Source organism: Quercus lobata, chromosome 8 (assembly GCF_001633185.2).
Source record: "Quercus lobata isolate SW786 chromosome 8, ValleyOak3.0 Primary Assembly, whole genome shotgun sequence".
Classification (NCBI taxonomy): Eukaryota; Viridiplantae; Streptophyta; class Magnoliopsida; order Fagales; family Fagaceae; genus Quercus; species Quercus lobata.
The window spans coordinates 62,534,823-62,555,709 of NC_044911.1; the positions used below are offsets into that span (position 1 = coordinate 62,534,823).

The 20,887-nt window shown below is 38.6% G+C and overlaps 4 protein-coding genes across 8 annotated transcripts; 3 read left to right on the forward strand and 1 right to left on the reverse strand.

The window, feature by feature from the left end:
* The first annotated feature begins 246 nt into the window (after positions 1-246).
* On the forward strand, positions 247-3,239 carry LOC115954954 (uncharacterized protein At2g39910). Of its 4 annotated transcripts, none has more exons than XR_004083987.1 (6): positions 247-463; positions 600-795; positions 1,427-1,503; positions 2,435-2,536; positions 2,637-2,736; positions 3,071-3,239. XR_004083987.1 is itself a non-coding variant. In XM_031072968.1 (6 exons), exons 2-6 carry the CDS (start codon positions 610-612, stop codon positions 3,080-3,082), a joined length of 465 nt encoding a protein of 154 aa, XP_030928828.1. In that variant the 5' UTR covers positions 247-463; positions 600-609; the 3' UTR covers positions 3,083-3,239. The 4 variants fall into 4 exon arrangements, 2 of the variants coding, with proteins under 2 accessions (XP_030928828.1, XP_030928827.1); XR_004083986.1 differs by having other exon boundaries at positions 1,427-1,491; positions 2,637-2,842; XM_031072968.1 differs by having other exon boundaries at positions 1,427-1,491.
* Positions 3,240-4,620: 1,381 nt separating this feature from the next.
* On the forward strand, positions 4,621-6,240 carry LOC115958522 (glucan endo-1,3-beta-glucosidase 2). The gene has a single exon (XM_031076933.1). It carries the CDS (start codon positions 4,791-4,793, stop codon positions 5,940-5,942), a length of 1,152 nt encoding a protein of 383 aa, XP_030932793.1. The 5' UTR covers positions 4,621-4,790; the 3' UTR covers positions 5,943-6,240.
* A 1,557-nt stretch (positions 6,241-7,797) lies between these two features.
* LOC115955091 (L10-interacting MYB domain-containing protein) lies at positions 7,798-11,590 on the forward strand. Its single transcript, XM_031073142.1, has 4 exons — positions 7,798-7,871; positions 9,641-9,981; positions 10,084-10,680; positions 10,784-11,590. Exons 2-4 carry the CDS (start codon positions 9,670-9,672, stop codon positions 11,255-11,257), a joined length of 1,383 nt encoding a protein of 460 aa, XP_030929002.1. The 5' UTR covers positions 7,798-7,871; positions 9,641-9,669; the 3' UTR covers positions 11,258-11,590.
* Positions 11,591-12,224: 634 nt separating this feature from the next.
* On the reverse strand, positions 12,225-15,981 carry LOC115955093 (uncharacterized protein At2g39920). Of its 2 annotated transcripts, XM_031073144.1 has the most exons (6): positions 15,692-15,980; positions 15,383-15,438; positions 15,108-15,269; positions 14,219-14,666; positions 13,235-13,435; positions 12,225-12,567 (listed from the first exon to the last, which is right to left on the reverse strand). In XM_031073144.1, exons 3-6 carry the CDS (start codon positions 15,175-15,177, stop codon positions 12,354-12,356), a joined length of 933 nt encoding a protein of 310 aa, XP_030929004.1. In that variant the 5' UTR covers positions 15,178-15,269; positions 15,383-15,438; positions 15,692-15,980; the 3' UTR covers positions 12,225-12,353. The 2 variants fall into 2 exon arrangements, with proteins under 2 accessions (XP_030929004.1, XP_030929005.1); XM_031073145.1 differs by lacking the exon at positions 15,383-15,438 and having other exon boundaries at positions 15,692-15,981.
* Positions 15,982-20,887: the final 4,906 nt, after the last annotated feature.

Below are 20,887 nucleotides of genomic sequence, written 5' to 3' on the forward strand. Positions count from 1 at the left end.
GTCTGTGTTCTTTTAGTTATCGACAATTGTTTTTGTTCTTTTGTAGGTTCCTTTTGAAATGGAAAGAATGTTATTTATGCTACTTAAATCATTGCTATGTTTCTGATAAAGGATTTGGAAATGGACTATTGATTAATTAGCGTGTGCTTATTATCATATATTGGATGTTAATTGAAATTTGATGGAGTATGTGGTGGTGGCAGTGGCAGTGGCGGTGGAGTATGTGACGCCGAGTGTGGTTGGGAGTGAGGTTTTTAGTTGGAGGAGGAGGAGAGGGAGAGAGTGAGAGTGAAGAACAAAGAGAGAGAAGGCATGATGTTTTCTTGAGGGAGGGAGAGAGAGAGTTAAGGTCGTTTTGGTAGTTAGAGGGGGCATATTGCGCTCTACCACTATGGGTTGGTTGGTTCCTGTTGCGACTCTTGTAGTGAGGAGAGAATTGGATCCTATGCGGTTAAGTGTTCAGGTGGATGCTAGCTGCCACGTTGGCATTTTCCTTTAGAATTTGGATATGGATTATTGATTAATTGGAGTGTGCTTATTATCATATATTGGAACTTATGGAAATTTGTGTTTGCTCATTATCATGTATTTGTTGTTAGGTTTGAAAGGATGTTAAATGAGATGTTAAGTCACTTGGAGCGGCAACCAAGGGACAAGGAGCGCCGTGTTGCATGGCTCAAATATATCGATCCACTTTTGAGTGCTGTTGGTCTTGTGTTATTAGCACATTTTAGGCGTATATTTCCCCTTATTCTTAAGTGGATGCATGCTGATGATGATGAGACTGTTCTACTGGTGAGAATAATTTCTTTTCTTTTGACACTTACTGATTCCACCGTGTTTCCTTGAAGATGGCTTTGGGAATCCTTTCTTTCCTGAAACGCAATTATGAGGTTTTACCACCTCTGCTAGGTAGCATTTTGACCATTTTCAATGTATACATTTACTGCATAAATTATGGAGATAGAAATTCTCAGGTCTATGTTTCATTCTCCGTCTTACTATAGGAAGAGATAGTATATCATATTAAAAAATGAACTTGACTTTGCAATAGCCTAGTGATTAACTACCTAGCAAAAGTTTCTTTTTTCCCTCTGTTTTCTCACTTTGTAGTTGTCATTTGACCTTCAGCATCTCAGATACTATATGCATTGCATCACACTTAAAAAAAAAAAATTTATAAGTAAGCTTTGCATCATACTTGTCTTTAATAAGATAAATATGTTTCATGGAGCAAAGGTCCTTTTGTAAGTTCTTTTCAACACTACCAGTAACAATCCAGGCATTTCTTGCATAACCTAATTAAACATGTAATTATCCATGTAAGTATAGGGCAAACTCAGCGCTATTTCTGTAGCTGATTTTTGTTTGATGTAGTAACAAATATACTATTTGTCTACTTCTATAATTCTTTAATTATGTGCAGGTTCTGGAACGGATCCAGACTATTTTAAAGTTAACGTGGATAAGGAACACACCATATGTTGGAAGGTAAATTACTAGGTAATTATGCTTTATCATCTGATAGTTTTTTCAGTTAGGCAGCCTTTTGAAGTGCCCTGGAACATCATTCCTTCTGTTATCTTGCATGCATTTGACTGTACAAAACACTATAATAGCAAATAGAATGAGCTGATGATTTTGAGATCTTTGCTTGATTTTACTGAACAAGTGTTTAGAATAAGAATGAAACTTGCCTTATGAAAGGAACTTAATTCATTTCAAACAATCCAGCAAAAGAAGAAGAAGAAAAAAAAAAGAAAAAGAAAAAAAAGAAGACATTTCAAATGCCATAAACACGATTTTTAATTGCACTTCTGTGGGATGCTCACTGCTGCTTTGTTGTTTTTATAACTTAATAAGTGATTGTTTGTTCAATCTCATGTCATTGCACTGGTCCTTCAAAATTCAAAATTTTGTGTTTTTTCTTTCTTCCAACCCATTATTTGTACAAGTAAAGAATGTGGCGTTTAATGACTGATTTTCCCCTTAAGGATGTTTAGGAAGGCACTACAGTCAACAATTGTTTCTAGATGGCAGTTAATGGTCATGTAAGTGACCATTAGAAGTTAGTCCATTGTGAACTTCCTTCCAAATGTGGCCTTAGTTGCTTTGACCTTGAATAGGAAGTATATTTTTAAGTCTCATACTTCAGTTCTGCTTCAAAACCTTCCTGGCATACAATAGGTTTGGATACCAGCCTATGCCTGCTTATGTAGTGCATTTTGGAGTCTGAAAAGTTGTGGTTTAAAGGCTTGGGATTGGGGAAGTGTTTAAGGATATGTATGTGGGTTTTAGTTTGATATATATATTTTCCCCAAATAAGTATAGATTGTGGTATAATCAGGGTTTATTGGCAAAGGGAATTGAATCTTGAGAGAGATTGGTTTCTGGATTTTATGACGTGTTCACAATTCTGCAAATATGGTGTCAGGTTGGTTGACGAACTCATGATTTTGTATAAAGAGGCTGCAATGAAAAGGGCTCGTGAAGAAGTTAGAATGCATATTCTTCAGATACTGATCTTACTCCAGCAGTAAGGGTTGTGTTATGATTTCCATGATAATTGAGGAGTTTTACATAATTCCTTTCTTGATCTTTGATTTGTTCTTTTATCATTCTTCCTGAACCCCTAGATGCAAAGGTATGCAATTTGAAGCAGCCTGGGGCAAGCACAAGGACGATCCAAACTTGGCAAATCTTGAGTCATCTTTAAGTGGAAGAGGCGCAGCAACGGTAAAAACCATGCTCTTTATTACTGCACGTTTGTGACAATTGCAGTGCAGTTGTCATCACAGGGTTCAAAGCCATTGAGAACTTACTGAGCTTGCCATTCCATTTCGTGAGTTACTTGGTCCAAATGTCTGGCTGTCAGTGATATTTGGAAAACAAGCTATTCAAGTTGCACCTATGCAGCTTTGTGTGTATGTGTGAGTGGGTGGGGATGTAGTCTTTGAGTTCCATTTCTTTCCAATCTTTCTAATACTTTTTTCTCATACTGCCCCTATGTCCAATTTTAATACCTTATCTACTATCTTCTGTCTAATTAATCTGTGAAAATGTGACGCAGGTCGTTCAATGATCATATGGAAAGGAATCTTGAGTCCTACGAAATGAATTCTTGTCAATGTTCATTGGAATGTTTATGTGCAATTGATGTAAATTAATCATTTTGGGAACCATGTACATGTAATTGTAAGCATTAATATAACTTGCGATATTTTAATTGGTCTTAGACATATCTCAAACGTATGCCCTTGTACATTTTACATGTATTACTAAAGCAGAAACAAAACAAGAAGACACAAATAGCATGAGTACCGCCAATTAAAGAAATACAAGAAGATACTCAAACAGATTGGGCAAACTGCAAGGCGATACAAACCCGCAAATCTGATCGTAAAAACTAAAAACCCTACTCCGCCAAGTAATCTAGTGGTGACTCTCATGTTTCACTTCCACTGCTGACAGCGATTTAACGTGTGGCCACAAGTAACATAGGATCCCAAATACATTGAAAAATACAAGTACAACATTTCATGATACACTCAGCAACTTGATCTCTAAGATTTGTTTGGATTGAGGGGGAGAGAGGGAGAGCAAGAGAGACTAATTTTTGGCTAATTTTACTTTACTCCCTTTCTCTCCTCCTCAATCTAAATAGATTATTAAAAAATATGAAACTTTGCAAGGGAAAAGAGGAAGGAGATGGAAACTTTTTTATTTTAAAAAAAAATTTATAATGGTTTGTGCAGTTTCTTTACATCACATTAATGACAACAAGAATCCTATTGTAGATATTGTTCACTTTGGAGCCCATGCTCCTCACGGTTTTGTTCTCCCTCAAAGTATACATTTGTGGAGGAAAATGCCTTTACATATTAAAGGAAGATCACTCCTTATAAGCATATCTCTATATATTTCCCTAGACGATGTGAGATTCCATGAATTGCAAGACCTCTTTTTAGGTCATTACATAAGATAAGAATGCTAGAAGTTAGGTGAATTTTTATAAAAAGCAATGTATTGGCTCATGCCACATACATGACATAAAATAAATGTAAAATGCCAAAATACCAAGTACCTAATATTTTTATTTTCTTTTCTGCCATTTGTTAACATGCACCCATTAATGTTGCATTAAATATACCAAAGTATTGTTACTTTTGTATGAGATCGAGATAAAAGAGTAACAAGTGTGTTCCATAAAAGCTTAAAAAGATTACTACAGCAAATTGCATTATATATTTTCTTATCAAATACCGCAAGACATGAAGACACTCGTTAACTAACTTCTTTTATTTCTATCTTCTATCATGACAATTGATGCATATGTACTTCTTGATTATTTTTTCTTCCATTCTTATCAACCAGCTTGTCTTTGTGCTTTTCTCTTTGTAGAGAACAACTAGTAATGCAGTTAAGGCAATAAATAAATTAAACTTCTTATAGTATGAGAGTATCTTGTGTGAATTACTCTTTTTTCCTGTCAAATATCGGGTTCGGACTTCGGACCTTTTGCATCAGGGTCGTGATAAAATTGGAAGTCCAATCCAACCCACCAATACCAAATATACAAATCCATGCATCAAATCAAAGATTCCAATCCTAAAATGCCAACGTGACAGTCGCAACAGAAACCAACCAACCAACCCGTAGCGGTAGTAGTGTGCGCAATACGCACCCCCCATCTTAACTGCCAAAACGAACATAACTCCCTCCAAATTTCAAATCCCATTTCCCAACAAACCACTCTCTCTCTCTCTCTCTCTCTCGCTCAAGAAAACACGATGACGATGCCTTCTCTCTCTTTCTTCATCACTCTCACTCTCTCCCTACTCCAACTAACTACCTCACTCCCAACCCAACTCGGCGTCACATACTCCACCGCCGCCACCACCACCAAACCACCGCCGCCGGACCAAATCTCCGCCGCCCTCTCCACTCTCAAACTCACCTCCCTCCGCATCCTCAACCCAGACCCTACTCTCACCCGCGCCTTCACCTACACAAACACCTCTCTCCTCCTCACAATCCCCAACTCCCTGATCCCTCCCATCTCCGCCAACCGCTCCGTCGCGCTCCGCTGGCTCTACCTCCACGTCGTCCCCTTCTACCCTCGCGCCAAAATCACCACCATCTCCGTCGGCCACGACTTCCTCGACGAATACTACTCCTCCCCAGGCCTCTTCTCCTGCCTCCTCCCCGCCGTCCGAAACGTCCACCTCGCCCTCCGCGACCTCGGCATCCACCGCATCTCCGTCTCCACCACCTTCTCTTTCGTCAACATCATCTCCACTCCGTTCCCGCCTTCCTCCTCCGAGTTTCAACCCCCAGCCTCCGAGAGCTTCATCAAGCCACTGCTCCAGTTCTTGCGCGACACCAACTCCTCGTTCCTGATCAACATCTACCCTTACAAGCTCTACAGGCTCAACTCCGAGATCCCGATCGGCTTCGCCCTGTTCCAGGACCATCCGTTCAACTTCCGCGACGACTTGATCACCGGCGTCCGGTACCGGAACCTCTTCGACATGATGGTGGACTCGGTGGTTAGCGCCATGGCCGTCGCCGGCTACGAGAATATTCCGGTGGTCGTGGTCGAGACGGGGTGGCCGAGCTCCGGCGCCGACACGAGCGAGGTCGAGGCTAATCCGGCTTACGCCGAGATGTATCTGAAGAACCTTGTGGAGCATTTGAGATCGGGGACCGGCACGCCGCTGAGGAAGGAAGGAGTGGCGGAGGTGTATATATACGAGCTGTTTGACAAGGAAGTGAAGCTAAGGAATGATCGGAATTGGGGGATTCTGTATCCGAATATGACCAAGAAGTACAAGATCGAGTTCTCTGGGTGTGGGTGCAATGGTATCATCAATCACCAAACTGGTTTCGTGAGAGTTGTGTCTTTCTTGCTCTTTGCTTTCTTGCTTTGGCTTTTGCAGTAGTAGTGAAAAGTATAGTACAAAAATCGATTGCATTTTCTTGATGCTGATTCTTGTAAAGATGAGACAATTCTTCGTGTCTATAATCAGAATTTGGTTTTAGGGGTAAAGTGTTTGATAAAAAGAATTCAATGAAAATACAGGTTTATGTTTCACAGAAAAAAGGTTTGTTAATGATTTGTTAAGTGTATATGGCTACCCAAAGATTTGAATGGTTCTGTCTAATATTTGGTCTCTGGCACATTTGTTCTAATACATGTGATATTTGATTTGATAAGTGTGTGTGTGTGTGATTAGCATTTCAACAAATCAATTATGGTAATCCAAAATTCCAAATATCCAGGCTTCAACTGTTATTGCATGCTTATATTGGGAATAGTAAATCCTAAAGATCAGATTGAAATGAAAGCTATGAGCATGAGGTGCATACAACCATTAACACTCATAAAAATGGGAAGCTCCCTATTTGTAGTTTTCTGCCCAAATTGCTAGTTTGTGAGCTGCAAAATTTCCATCATGGTGACTAGAAGGAACTTTGCCATTAGTAAAATGTTATATATGTCTCAAATCTGAGACCAACTATGTGCCCTTTATAAGTAATTTAGTGAGCCAGTGATGAAACAGAAGTAGAGGAGCTATTGAATGCTCTTACAGGAGTCTTCAAGGTCACTGTCAGAGTGTCAGTCTAGCTCCTAAACTTCCTTCTCAAACAGTCCATGAGTTTGATGCTAATTAAAGGTGTTTGTTTGCAATTTCAGAACAATTGTAGTATGCTGAAAGATTTGTGTACACGTATGGTTTTGTGTTGGTATTGTAATTGTGAGCCTTTTTTTATGATTTTTTTTTTTTGGGTTGTTGATAATGTATTGAAATTATTTTTTCTTTTTGAAATTTCTTGTCCCAAAACCAGAAAGAAAGAAAAAAAATAGTGGCAAGAATTGGTATTGGTAGACCAAGTTTGGATACAGAGCTTGTCAATTTGTTGGAAGAGTTGGAGGGTGTTGAAGAGTTTGAGTTGGATCAAACGAGTCAAACCTCAAACCAAGTGTAATTAAACTTAAAACTATAAACATCTAAAATGTTATTAACAATTTTAAGTATTAATAAGCACTTTTATACTAAATTAAGTAACATGAAGAGAGAAAGAAAGGTACACAGTACACTTATATTATATATCTATAAACTTTACTTTATTGTGTAAAGAAATTAAACATAGAGGTATTTTAGTGATTTAAATTAATTATATGGTCGATTGTGGATTAAAACTTAAAATAATTCACAAACCTTAATGGGTTTAAAAATTTGAATCCAAAGCCATTTAAAGAACTTCCAAACCCGAACTACTAGGATTGGGTTGAATAGGAAAACCCATATTCAAGCCCAACGCATTGCCATCCCACTATTTGGGATTTGTTTTTAGTGATTGAGAATTTGTGTTTAAATCATTATTTTAAATTACAAAATTAATTAATAATCTATCATAAGAGTCAAAAAATAAAATGTTGTTTTACTAATTTCTAGGATTACAACCTAATATAAGAAAATAAATAATTTTTTCAGAAAATATTTTTCCAAAAAAATTAAAATATTTCTAAAAAAAAAACATTTTCCCTCTCTACATTAAAAGAAAAAAGAATTTTAATATCAAGACTTTAATTTATAGTTATCTTTTAAAATTTTTATTTCACCAAAGAATATTAATAAGTAATATTAATGACTCTGGCGAAAATAAAACCAATGACAAATGGAGATGGTCGTTTTCTAAACAAACGGGAAAGCTTAGGTCCCAATTAGGAAGAAGAAAAAAAAAAAAAAAAAAAAAAAAAAAAAAAAAAAAAAAAAAAGGAAGGAAGAAGAAGAAGAAGGAGCTCTCTCTGTTTTCACGTTTAATACTGAGAGACTGCCAAACAAATGCGACCCTTTTGAATGCAGGTATTTTATTCCTCTGCAAAAGGGTTTCTGATTACTTGTCCATTTATTTATATAGCTTAATTTGAGAACTGGGCAAAAGCTCACTTAGAAAAGGATTCAGTTTTTATCAACTATTGATACGTAAACACACAACTTTTCAGTTTATGATATTCTTCTGTTATAAATTCATAGAGGTTATTGTTTCATACACACACAATTCATAGAGATTAATGTTTCACACACACACACACACTTGTATGTGTAAACAAATGATGAAAATTGTAGAAAATGATTGCTTATCTATTTATAATTTTATATAGCTTAAATTTGAGAACTGGGCAAAGGCTTTTTTAAAGAATTTTTTTTTTTCCCCACCTATTGATTCATATGAAACAACTTTTCAATTTTTAACATTCTCATTGAGGCATTTTTGTATGTATGTGAAAGCAAATGAGGAAAATTGTAGAAAATGATTACTTATCTATTTACATAGCTTAATTTGAGAACTGGGCAAAATCTCTTGAAAAAAAAAGATTATGTTTGTCCTTATTATTGATCCTATAATATCATTTTGTTCTAAATTCGTAGAGATTGTTGTTTCGTTCACAAACTCATGGAGACATTTTTGTATATATGTGAAACAATTGAGGATAATTGTAGAAAATGATTACTTATCTATTTATATAGCTTAATTTGAGAACTGGGAAAAATCTCTTTGGAAAAAAAGATTCTGTTTGTTCCCTGCTATTGATTAATATCTTTCTATTCTAAATTCATAGAGATTATTGTTTCACTCACACACTCTCATAGAGTCATTTTTGTGTATATGTGAAAACAAATGAGGAAGATTGACAGATTGTAAAAAATAGTTTATTGGGTTCCTCAATCTCTCACTTATACGCTTTGCTTTGGGGTATGAGTATGCTTGAAATTTTTTGTTGCATTGGTCCAAAAATGAGGTTGAATTGAATCCAAATGTAAACTTTAGAGTTTCCAATTGTACCTATGTACCCCACTTGGAAGAACATATCTATAGTTGTTTGCTAGGATAGCCATTTGGTGATATTTTCCTCTTAGCACTCAATATTTATTGGAAAAGTTGGCTAATTTTATGACAGAATTTTTCTCGAAACTTATTTGGGAGAAAATTTGTTCAACCTAGTACCTGGCAATTCAAATGATCATATGCGTTTGCTTTAATCAAATGGCATATTTAATAATTATGTGATTGGTTTAAATGACTTAATGAGTTATGTGATTAGAATACATGTGGATGGTGAGTTATAGCTTATAGGAGATTCCTCTTATCCAATTTGAAGGAAAACTTTATCCTTAATTTTATTTTAGACTACTACAAGGATATGGTAAGAAACTCAAGATTACCAACTTTTACTTCCCTTTCACTTTATCAAATCCTTCCTCAAAGATATTCTTTTGGGTTATTAGCTGTGGAACTCTGATAGTTCTTGTAAACAGTGGTACAATCTGTCTCCATTACTTCTTATTCAGTTCAACATTATTTTTTTCCTTTATTTATTTATTTAAAATTTCACTAGTGTTTAACTATATCTTGGATCTACTTTGAAAGATAGGAAAAAAGGGGTGGGGGGGGGGGGGGGGGGGGGGTGGGGTTTGGACAATTGATTATATGCTTTCTGCCTCAGATTATGGATCACAGTGATAGTTTGTATGTGCCACTGCCTCTAGCCCAGCTTCTCTGTCTCATTTCCCTTAAGTGTTTTTTCTTATAACAATATAACTTGTCTTTTTATTCTATCATGCATGTGAAGACTACCAGAAGATTGCAATTGAAGAAGGGATGTCAACTTGGATGCCTGCTGTGTGGACGCCTGCCCACCACGAAACATATATTGATCTATGTCTTGAACAGACATTAAAGGGGAATAAACCTGGGACACATTTTAATAAGGAGGGTTGGAATAATATCGTCGAATCATTTTATGAAAAGACTGGTTTTAGGTACGATAATAAACAAATAAAGAATCACTGGAGTTTTACCAAGGAACAATGGAAAGTCTGGGTTAAGCTAATTGGTGATAGTAGTATGAAATGGGATCCAGAAACCAAGACATTTGGTGCTAGCAAAGAGGACTGGGACAAATATATAGAGGTATGGTAACTGATTTTACAGTAGATAATGCTATTTTGGTGAAAATTTAAAAATGTTCTTCATGTAGGTAATTTTTGTGATAACATAGTGATTTTGTCATAGGCAAACCCAGAAGCTGCACAATTTAGATTTAAGGAACTCCAGTTCACTGAAAAATTGGAAATTATCTTTGATGGAACAATAAATGCTGCTGACACAGAAGCTTCTACTGGCCGTAAGAGGCACAATGGTAGTTCGACCTCCTCCCGTTTGCTTAGAAAAGTGCAGAGGACAACAATGCCAAAGGGGAAGAATGACAATTCATGTGATGATGAATCGAGGAGTGCTGTTATGGTTCAGTACACACATGGCACACCAATGGCTAGTGAACAAAGCATGTCTAGTTCATCACCTCGAAAGGCGAAAGCAACTTGGATGCCTGCAATGCACAAAATATTCATTGATTTATGTCTAGAACAGACATTACAGGGGAATAAACCTCAAACACATTTTAATAGGGAGGGTTGGAGGAATATTAATGAATCCTTTCAGAAAAAGACTGGTCTGAGTTTTGATAGAATACAGCTAAAGAATCATTGGGATGTCACTAAGGAACACTGGAAAGTCTGGTCTAAGCTAATTGGCACTGGTAGTATGAAATGGGATCCAAACACCAATAAATTTGGTGCAAGTGAAGCAGATTGGGAAAGTTATTTACAGGTATGTTGAATGAATGAACAATAGATGTTTCTATTTAATTGGAAAACTTAGGGAGGTTCTGCATGGATTTTGGATTTTTAATAGTGGAATGGATTTATTACAGGAAAACCCAGAAGCTGCACAATTTCGTTTTAAGGAACTTGAGCTTGCTGACAAACTGGAGACCATTTTCAATGAAATAACAGTTCCTGGAGAAAGTAAGCGTGCTAGTCAACGTAAGAAGTACAAGTATGCTTCAAAAAAATCTCTCTTACACAACAAAGAACCAGACATACTGAAGCCAGATAAGAAAACTGAGCTTCTTTGTGATGCTGTTGAATTAAGAGGTGCTGTAATGATGCAGAAAAGAATGGAAATGGTTCCATCTACACAAGTCAAACCCACTTATAGTATTGGGGAGTGCATTGACTGTCTTGATGGGATGGAGGAAGTGGTACAAGGAAGTGACCTCTACTTGTTTGCATTAGATATATTCTTGAAGAAGGACTACAGGGAAGTTTTTCTTCAACTGAAGAAGCCTAATGTAAGGATTGCATGGTTGCAGCGCCTGCAATCACTTGATCCACCTTTGAAATAGAATGCTGAATTGTTTTGATCTCTCCTTTTCTTGGTACAGCTATAGGTAGTTTTTGCATATGACTAGCAATTAAAGTGGTGGTTTTTATAGACTTATAAGGACTGGTTGTCAGATCATTTTCTTTAATTTGCTTACAAATTATTTAGGTGGTCACCTCTATCTTACTGTTACTGACTTACCGTCGTTTTTATTGGCATAGTCCATAAGTTAGCACAATTGTGCACTTTAAGTTGAGATTTCAGACTTCCTGGACCAGATTGTAAGTTAATTTCTACTCTATTCAAGTTGAAAATAAATAAATACGTGCCTGCGTAGCAAGTGGGGTTGCTAGCATTTTTTATATTTTAAAAATGTAAATTATTATATAAGTTTAGAATTGTAACATTTTTTCTTTTCTTTTCAAATATTAGTATAATGTCCCACATTATTGAAACTTGAATTTTAAGGCAATCTTTTGAATATTTATTATTTTTATTTCTTTTTTAGAGTCCATATCTATAATTTCTAATGTCTATTTTGTTTGTATTTTTTAGCCAAAAACTAAAGAGTTTAGCCAAATAGGGTAAAATTTCATACTTCAATCCAAAAATTAAGGAGAAAAAAAAAAAAAAAACTTTTGAGCCCAAGACTAAAAAAGCTACCTACAAAGAGAATCAATTTAAGACTCAGTTAGATCACAATGGACCAAATGAATCTAAGTGGACTAAAATAGACCAAATGGATTATCAATTAGTTCAAAATGGACCAAATGAACTTAAGTGGACTAAAATAGACCAAAAGGATTATCTGCCAAGTGTTCAAAATGGACCAAATGAACCTAAGTGGACTGAAATAGACCAAATGGATTATCTGCCAAGTGTTTGAAAAGCTTACAGTTTTGACACTTTTCTTATAAACGGGGACACAAATAAATAGTGAAAAAAAAGAAAAAGAAGTGTTTGAGCAGCACAGCTAGAACATTTTGACATGTTTCTTATAAACTGATACACACAAAAAATGTGAACAAATATTAACAAAATTTTGACAATAATGTTTTTTTTTACAGTCACAATAATCAATACAAGAACAAACTAATGGTTCCACCTTTAGACATGACCTATTTTTTTGGTCTATATGTGCTCTCAATTTGATGCTCAAAGTCGTAATATATAGCATTTGGAAGCTTAAAAACATGCTTTCCTAAATATGGGCCTGTTAAAGCATCGAAATGGCTGCTTATAACACCTGTTATACGGAAGCCATCTTTTTGCATTACTGCCCTTCGTCTTGAAAAGTAATCACAGCTATCCATATGCACTTCATCGTCTGACCTGCACAAGTGCTGACCATTTAAACTCACAGCATAGGTGGCATCAAATATGAAATACAATTACAAGCTACTGTACACTCAACTAAGCAGAAAGATAGATGTTTATCGAAGCAGACTGAGGATATTTTATAGGTATAATCCATTGGAGATACATCTGCAGCTACTACTAAATTATGGGTTCAAATCTTCTCGTGTCATAAATCTCACATAGCATATGGGAGACTCCAAGGTCTTTCAAATTTTTATGATCATATCATATACTCAAGTAACTCAACAACTAAATAAATCAAACCTATGAATATCCTCTGAAAACACATTGGAATAAGATTATAAGAGTGTTGCAAGCACCAAATCCACAAGGCTTCCAAAAGAAACCAAAAGGGTGCAGCTCTAACGCTTAGATATTGCTCAAAACAGCCAGTTTACTTTAAAATTAAGTATTGACTCCTCAAAACTACACATAATGCAGCACAACATCACGTGGAAATTCATAGCATTGTAGAAAGAAGACTATATGACAACAATTACCAGATGACAATAAAAATTAGAAACAGAAAAATTATTGTTTGTGGGACATAATGAGCAGAAAAACATTCTTTATTTTTTTTAAAGCAGGTAATTAGCAATTTCACATATAGGGTTTAAACAAAGGAACATAATAATAATACCTCATTATCAATGACACCCAACCACTGAATCCTGTAGAAATAAGATGCTCTACAGTGGCATTTTGTTCTCTCGCAGACTTTCTTGTCAACAAAATTAAAGGCCACCCACTAGCTTGAAGTTTCATGTATAATCTAAGGATAAGTAGGTGCTTCAGATGCTTAGCCTCTTCGACACAATCACTACAACCAAACTGATCAAATCTGTTCCAGGCAATCATTTTCGTCTCAAGTGATATATAGCAATGGTAAATGAAGATTGGAAAGGCATTGCATACAATTTGCTAGACTAGGAGTTAATCGAAATTTGGTGTAATGAAATATTTGAACTTGTACACTGGAGTGTCAAACTAATTTCAGCAGAAGAAAGGACTTTTTTCTTCTTCTTTTTTAATATTTATTTTCTAGGATAATGACACATAGATGGACGATATAAATTTGACCTGCCTTGTGGTGGAGGGCTGTTTTGGAGATTTTACTCTACGACAACAACAACCAAACAAACAAAGCCTTAGTCCCAAAATTTATGTCTTAGATTTTACTCGAAGACGTAAAATGAGGATGGCAATGGAAATGCACATCGAATTTAAATAAGTTGATTTACTATTTCCATTTTCCAGAGTACATATTCTCCCTTAAAAAAACTTTGGCAATAGTATGAAAAACCATTTCAATCAAAGTAAAAACATAAGGAAGGTGACTAACAAATCTTAAATGAATTTGGTTTTAATGCTCCCTGCATCAGGGACGTATAAGAAATATACATTAAAAAAAAAAACAACCAACGAAAGACGTCTTTCTTTAGGAGACTTATGACTGACATGAACGGAAACCTTAGGAAACCAACTTGCCCATTCAAGACAACAATAACATGTCAAAGAACTCTGAGCAGAGTCAGAGATCTAACATATAAAACCCAATCAAAACTTTGACATGAAATGGAGAAAATACACAAAAAGATGAGTGAAAAGCTATAAGGAAAATTACCTGTGCATTATTAGAATGGTTTGGTGAGGATTTGAGGTAAGAATGTCATCTATGTCGATCAATACAACATCAAGACCATCATTTTGAGGTGTAATGCTACTGAAATAATTCTGAACCAGCCACATGGTAGAATTCAAATCCCTTGCATATTGACCTGCTCTAATATACTGAATAGCAGGAATCCTGCAAAATGAAAGGAATTCATCTGCTTGCAAGCTGTTGAGCTCTGCATACAGAGCAAAAGCCTTGCAACCATTGTAATCATCACTTGTTTTCTGAACTTCAACAACTCCTGAACTCTTACTTTGACAAGATTGCAACATTACAGTTAATGCAATCAGCAAAGTAATTAATAAAATCCCAACAGCTACAAGTGCACCAATGAAGATTGTTGCAGCAAAAGATGTCATGTAGAACCCTGACTCATAATGGCTTCCCACCTCTGTGCCTAATGAAAGGGAATGGGGTTGGAAGATTATCAAAGTTAATCCACAAATGTTACTGAAACATAATCTGACCTCAATCATAAAACGTCAATAGCTTACCAATAGCCGGCCAATGCAGGCATCAGATAAGCAAAGGTTATATTCATAAAATCCAGTCAAACGACAGAATAAATTCCATAATCTCACTTTACAACAATGGTTCATATGTTTCATACAAATTTCAAATTTGTAAACAAATTTAATAGGGTTGAGTAAGGTCTTAGGTCCTTGGTTAAAGAACTTTCAAAGCATAACATTTGACAATAACAATAACACAATCCTACTAGCCAAATGAGTTGAAACCTACTTGTATACCATCCTAACAACCACCAAATCGCATAAATCAATTGTTCTACCCAAATATAAAAGTAAAAAAAGACAAGCGAGACATAGGTATCACACACCAGTATTTTCTCTACTGGAGAGATTCTGGGCGGAGTACTCCCGCTCCATTTGATGCGCATATGCAGACATGATTTCTAACTTTAATCAACAATCACCGGCACAAGTAGTAATAGTATGCACATACAAATCTCCACATCTGTTCTGGATCATAGAAGGACCACCTATAATAACAAAGATCAAACTCAATCAAACACCAGCCTCATTTGAGTCATACAGTCTTAATCATAATAAGTACTCAAAATAACTAAAACATCTGAATAAAGTCATAACTTACATGCAGCTTCTTTTACCATGCTAAAAGCTATCAGTACCACATCTCAATTTCTTTGTCTATCACAGTTACACCACAGATCAAATAATGCAGAGACCATTTAAAATAACCCAATAAGAAAGATTCGATTTTTAACCATCTGATCAGCCATTATCATACAAAAAAACACAAATTTATCAACTGGGTCCTTGAAAAATTGAGCTGATCTTTGTTGGGTAAGTGACTCTCAGCTGATCAGATTGTTAAAAAACTTTCCTTTGATGTGATCATATTGGTCCAATGAAAAAAGAAAAAGAAAAAGAAGAGACTAACCCTTTATTTTGCTTGAGCAAATGCTTCTACGGACAAGCTCCACAAGTCACCCAGCAATAAAACAATAAACAAAGAATAGAAGCTAACCAATCAGTCAAACTAGTTGGCGTGCCAGAGAGAAAGAGTACCTAAGTGAAACAGTGAAGAGTGATTTCTGGAAGAGGGAAGATAATAAAAAGAACCAAGCACTTGAAAACTACAGTACAGATATTTCGCCATAATCGTTCTCTCTCTCTCTCTCTCTCTCTCTAATTGTGTCTATCTCTAAGACGAAGCTTCCTTTTGAAAACTAAAAGGACCACGATAACTGAAACGGGTATTATTGGCCCTCAATTCAATGCACTACCAGAAATGAGTAAGATTTTCTATAAATAATAAAAAAAAAAAAAAAAAAGATTCTTAAAACTTTTTTTTAATAACTTTCTCCCAACCTTTTTTTTTTTTTTTTAGTAATAGAAATTGTCAATATTGGCTAAAGATGGCTAAAGATCTTTAAAAGGTGCTTAAAGTTGGAAATATATTTAAGGATAAAAATAAAATTCAAGATTTTATGAAAAATCTTTATAGTTAACTGTGGTTGCACAATTTTTTTGGCCCAAACTCTATTGGTTAGGCCTTGGCCCAAAGCACAACCCACAATATGTATTTGTAGAGAATGGGTCTAAGAACTTGGCCTCAGTGAACCTATTCGGTCTAATGCATGGATAATATTGACACCGAGAATGGAAGCACCAGAAATGAACTCTCCTCCCTGATTCTATTCCTTTTTGCTCTCACTACAATTTTTCCCGTCCCCTTCTCTGAGGGACTTTTTTACATTATATAGTTCTTCTCCTATCATCTCCACCTTACACTTGTTGATCATCCAAGCATCTACTTGAGCATCTGTCCCATCAGCCGCCCCCATCCCTCCCTTTGTGAGTTGCAGAGGCCAAGGCGGTACTGTTCAGGGGTCTTTTCCTCATTAATGCGGCCAAGAGGGTGGTTGGGGCGCAATTAATGTGGTGGTAGCCTTTGTCAGATATTTTGGGATTTTATTCATTTTATATGTGGGGAGGATGAACGGGAGTGAGTGGAGAGAGTTTTCTGTTTGGGCTTCGTGATGTCCGAGGATGAGTTACTCCTCGGACAGGTTTCCGTGACGTCATTGGGATTGAGCAGCGCTTCACACGTGGTTTTTCTTCAGACAGGACGCTCCTCGGACGGGCCTGAATCTGGAATAGCCCATCATATTTGGGCCGGGCCCCACAATAGCCCCTCAAAACTCCGGTTTTTATCTCCTTCCGAGGAGAAAAAGCGGGGTTTTGATGTCAGTGGAAAGATGGAAGTAGGGAGAGTCGTTGAGGCGCGCGTGCGAACCGCTACTTTTGACGCGCTACAATTTACGAGGCGCGGCCATTAACTTCTGGAGGCGTTATGTTCCCTTCATCCAACGGTGTGGCGCGGATCGAACGGCCATCATTTTTTTTCGTATTTTTAGGCAGGAGTGATCTTTTCTCTCTCCTCTCGTCTATATAAGACGTCAGAGGGGTTCAGTTACTTTTTTATCTACGTTTCCTAAACCTCCAAGGACTCCAGAGAACTCCAGCGAATCCCAGAGATACACGAACGTCTGCGTCCGTTACTCCGTTTTGCCGTTTCTGTGAAGCGTTTTGCCCCAAAAAAGATTTCCAGGCGATCCCTTGAGCGTTTAGTGAAGGTATCGGTACGTTTCGTTCATCTTGCCGTTTCAATTCTATCCTCGGACTCTACTTTTCTTCTCAGTCTTTACTTTCGTTTCCTCAGTTCAGTTCAGATGGGTAGATTTCAGAAATTAATAAAAACTCCAGCCGCCATGGAGGCCTTTAGGGCTAAATACCACATTCCCCCGGGGGTTGGGCTGCAGTACTGTCCTCTTGAAGGAGTATTGACAGATAGAGGTCTGGGGGAGGTCGTTATCCCCATGATCGTTTTCATAGAGGGAGGGATGACACTTCCCATGCGTAGGATTACAAGGGACTACCTGTTCAACCATAGGTTGACGCCATATCAGTGTGCCCCGAATATGTTCAAGATACTAGACTGTGTAGATGTCTTAAACGAGCGGATGAATCTAGGCCTCACCTGGCATGATGTGGTTCATCTGTATGAATGTCACCGCATCGGGGAGGATGGGTACTATCTTAAGTCCCGGAACGAGGACGTTAGGTTGATTTCTTGTCTCCCAATATCCAATAAGACTGTGAAGAATGACTTCCTTATTGCTTCTGGGGAGTGGTTTGACGGTTTTCACTGTCCAACTCGGGCAGGAAACCCAGGTGCGGCGTTTGGGGAAGGATTTAGTATTGGGGGGTTATTATATATATATATATATATATATATATATTTTGCTTTCCCTGTTATTGGAAGATTTTGGGAACTGACCCTATTTTTCTTGGTTGTTTGCAGATAAGGTTCACGTTGCTCCTCGGATAAACTTTGTGAACGTGCCAGCGTTGAACTACCTTCTTAGGTCGGAGATCTACATTTCCGAGGACGGGCAGTTGCGTGCTGCCCATCTAGTTTTGGGCTATCAACCTCTGAGCAGCGCTTTCCAGGCTATCGGTCACGCCATAAGGGCTGGTAGTCCGAGGTTGGCTAGGATTGACGTGTCCCGGGACGGGTTCTTAGCCGACCATGATCTGCCACCAGTTGTGTTGCCCGGTGTTAGAGATCCCTACCTGGCCGAGCAGCTACCTCCGTCGATCGAGCCTGGTGTTGCTGTTCAGGCTGAAGAGGAGGCTGAATCATCTCGTCTTTTCCTTGAGGACGAGATAGACGAGTTTCACTTTGAGGAGGAAGTTCAGCAGACCTCCTTGGTGGAACTTTCCGATCCTGAAGGAGAGCGGGATCGACATTCTGCAGCAGGTGTTCCTTCCATTGTTATCTGCTCAGACGATACTTCGGACGAAGAGAGACAGCCCATGGCAGGAAAGGGAAAATCCTTGAAGGAACTGATGGCCTCCCGAGGGAAAGGTCAGTCATCGAAAGGGCCCTCCCCCTCGAAAGTCAAAACCCTTCCCCCTGTGGTCCCTCAGGGCATTTCCGAGCCTGGCCTTAAGGTTAATCCGGACTTAAAGAAGAAGAGGCCGGCTGACATCCCCGAGGAGGGTGAAGTGGTTGCCCAGCCGACCAAACAGCAGAAAACCACTCGTGCTCCAAGGAGCAGACGGGGCAGTTCTTCGGAGAGGCGGGACGAGGAGGACACCGTTGAGGTGCGCGCTGCTCCGCGTACATGGAGCCCCAAGTTGGAGCTGGATGGGGTTGCCATCCCCTACAATACCTCGGTTCGTGAGTACAACCGAGGCCGGGCAGGGTACGTGGCCGAGGCCTTAGAGCAACCCCTGCTCCTTCCCCGAGATATGGAGGCTTATAGGCGGTTCTCTCAGCCCGAGCTCTTCCTATCCCTGAAAAGGGATCTCGCAATGGTAAGCAATCCTTTCACTGTTTCATTGGTTTATTTGACCTTGTTAGATTAAAGCATTCCTGTTTCGTCTGTAGATTACTCAGCAGGTATTTGTGGCTGAGGAATTTTGTTGCAGTAACAACAGCCGAGTTGAGGTCGAGAGCCAAGCTCGGACGGAGATGGAGAAAGCATTGGGGTCTCTCAAGCATGATCATGCTGAGCTCATGAACAAGTTCAAGGACTCGGAGAACCGGTGCAAATCTGCAGAGTCTGGTTTGAAGAGTGCCGAGACCCAGGCAGAGGACCAACGCAAGGAGCTGTTCACGACCTAGCTTAACCTCGCCACCGAGAAGCAGGCAGTGCAAGACCTCAAGGTCGCTCTGCAAAAAGTCGAGGACGAGCTGCGGCGGGCCAGGGAGGAGGCCCAGCTGATCCGAGAGGCTACAGAGGCTGAGAAGAATGCTGCTCGCCAGCTCGGTGCCGAAGAGACGGAGGCCAGGCTATCCGAGGAGATCCCTGAGGTATGCCGGGAGTATTGCAGCATCTCATGGGTGCGCGCCCTTGATGCTGCAGGAGTTCTTGCCGATTCGGCGTTGAGACAGCCCGAAAGCATCTTCTATCCTCCAGAGATCCGAGAACGTCCTGAGGGTGCCCAAGCGATCTCCGAGCAGGAACTGATGGAGCCTGAAGCCGCCCCTGTGCCTGATATGGCGAAGGATCCTGCCGCGGACTCTTCCATCGAGGTTCCACCCCCCCAACCCGAGCAAGCAGAAGATCCCCCTACTAAGGCTTAGCCCCCCCTTTTTTTTTTAAATGAGAGCCGTCCTAATTTTTCATTCTTTTGTGAGGACCTCTCTTTTTGATGTACTCGGAATACTAATACTAATATAAAGTGCTTGTTTTGCTTACTACAAATGTATGTCAGTAACGCTGTTATTTAAACACTTGCAACGATGCATATATATGTAAATGGCAACAAAAAGAAAAATGGGTTTTTGGGCTGTGCACTTGTGGGTTGCGATGGCGCCAAACTGCGCGCCCGCGCTAGGATGATTTCCTTTAAGTAATTATCACCCAACCTATCATGAGTAATAATTTCCCCCAAGTCTGTGGTCCGAGGAGCCATGCAGGACTTGGGTTCTGTTTAAGACTATGAGTAGTTGTTTTAAGTATTAATTTCCCCTTAGTCTGTGGTCCGTGGAGCCATGCAGAACTAGGTTCTGTTTAAAACTTATAAGAATCGTCATGAGTAATAATTTCCCCTCAGTCTGTGGTCCGTGGAGCCATGCAGAACTAGGTTCTGTTTAAAACTTATAAGAATCGTCATGAGTAATAATTTCCCCCAAGTCTGTGGTCCGAGGAGCCATGCAGGACTTGGGTTCTGTTTAAAACTATGAGTAGTTGTTTTAAGTATTAATTTCCCCTTAGTCTGTGGTCCGTGGAGCCATGCAGAACTAGGTTCTGTTTAAGACTTATAAGAATCGTCATGAGTAATAATTTCCCCCAAGTCTGTGGTCCGAGGAGCCATGCAGGACTTGGGTTCTGTTTAAAACTATGAGTAGTTGTTTTAAGTATTAATTTCCCCTTAGTCTGTGGTCCGTGGAGCCATGCAGAACTAGGTTCTGTTTAAAACTTATAAGAATCGTCATGAGTAATAATTTCCCCCAAGTCTGTGGTCCGAGGAGCCATGCAGGACTTGGGTTCTGTTTAAAACTATGAGCAGTTGTTTTAAGTATTAATTTCCCCTTAGTCTGTGGTCCGTGGAGCCATGC

Bases quoted from the DNA above. Each gene is read 5' to 3' on its own strand.
- LOC115954954 (XM_031072967.1), top strand. From the start codon at position 610: ATGTTAAATGAGATGTTAAGTCACTTGGAGCGGCAACCAAGGGACAAG. The intron at 796-1,426 runs GTGAGAATAATT...AATTATGTGCAG, and splicing joins ATGATGAGACTGTTCTACTG to GTTCTGGAACGGATCCAGAC. The intron at 2,537-2,636 runs GTAAGGGTTGTG...CTGAACCCCTAG, and splicing joins ATACTGATCTTACTCCAGCA to ATGCAAAGGTATGCAATTTG.
- LOC115958522 (XM_031076933.1), top strand. From the start codon at position 4,791: ATGACGATGCCTTCTCTCTCTTTCTTCATCACTCTCACTCTCTCCCTA.
- LOC115955091 (XM_031073142.1), top strand. From the start codon at position 9,670: ATGTCAACTTGGATGCCTGCTGTGTGGACGCCTGCCCACCACGAAACA. The intron at 9,982-10,083 runs GTATGGTAACTG...ATTTTGTCATAG, and splicing joins ACTGGGACAAATATATAGAG to GCAAACCCAGAAGCTGCACA. The intron at 10,681-10,783 runs GTATGTTGAATG...GATTTATTACAG, and splicing joins ATTGGGAAAGTTATTTACAG to GAAAACCCAGAAGCTGCACA.
- LOC115955093 (XM_031073145.1), bottom strand. From the start codon at position 15,177: ATGTCTGCATATGCGCATCAAATGGAGCGGGAGTACTCCGCCCAGAAT. The intron at 14,667-15,107 runs GTGTGTGATACC...CCCTTTCATTAG, and splicing joins CTCCAGTAGAGAAAATACTG to GCACAGAGGTGGGAAGCCAT. The intron at 13,436-14,218 runs GTAATTTTCCTT...TGCCTGGAACAG, and splicing joins ACCATTCTAATAATGCACAG to ATTTGATCAGTTTGGTTGTA.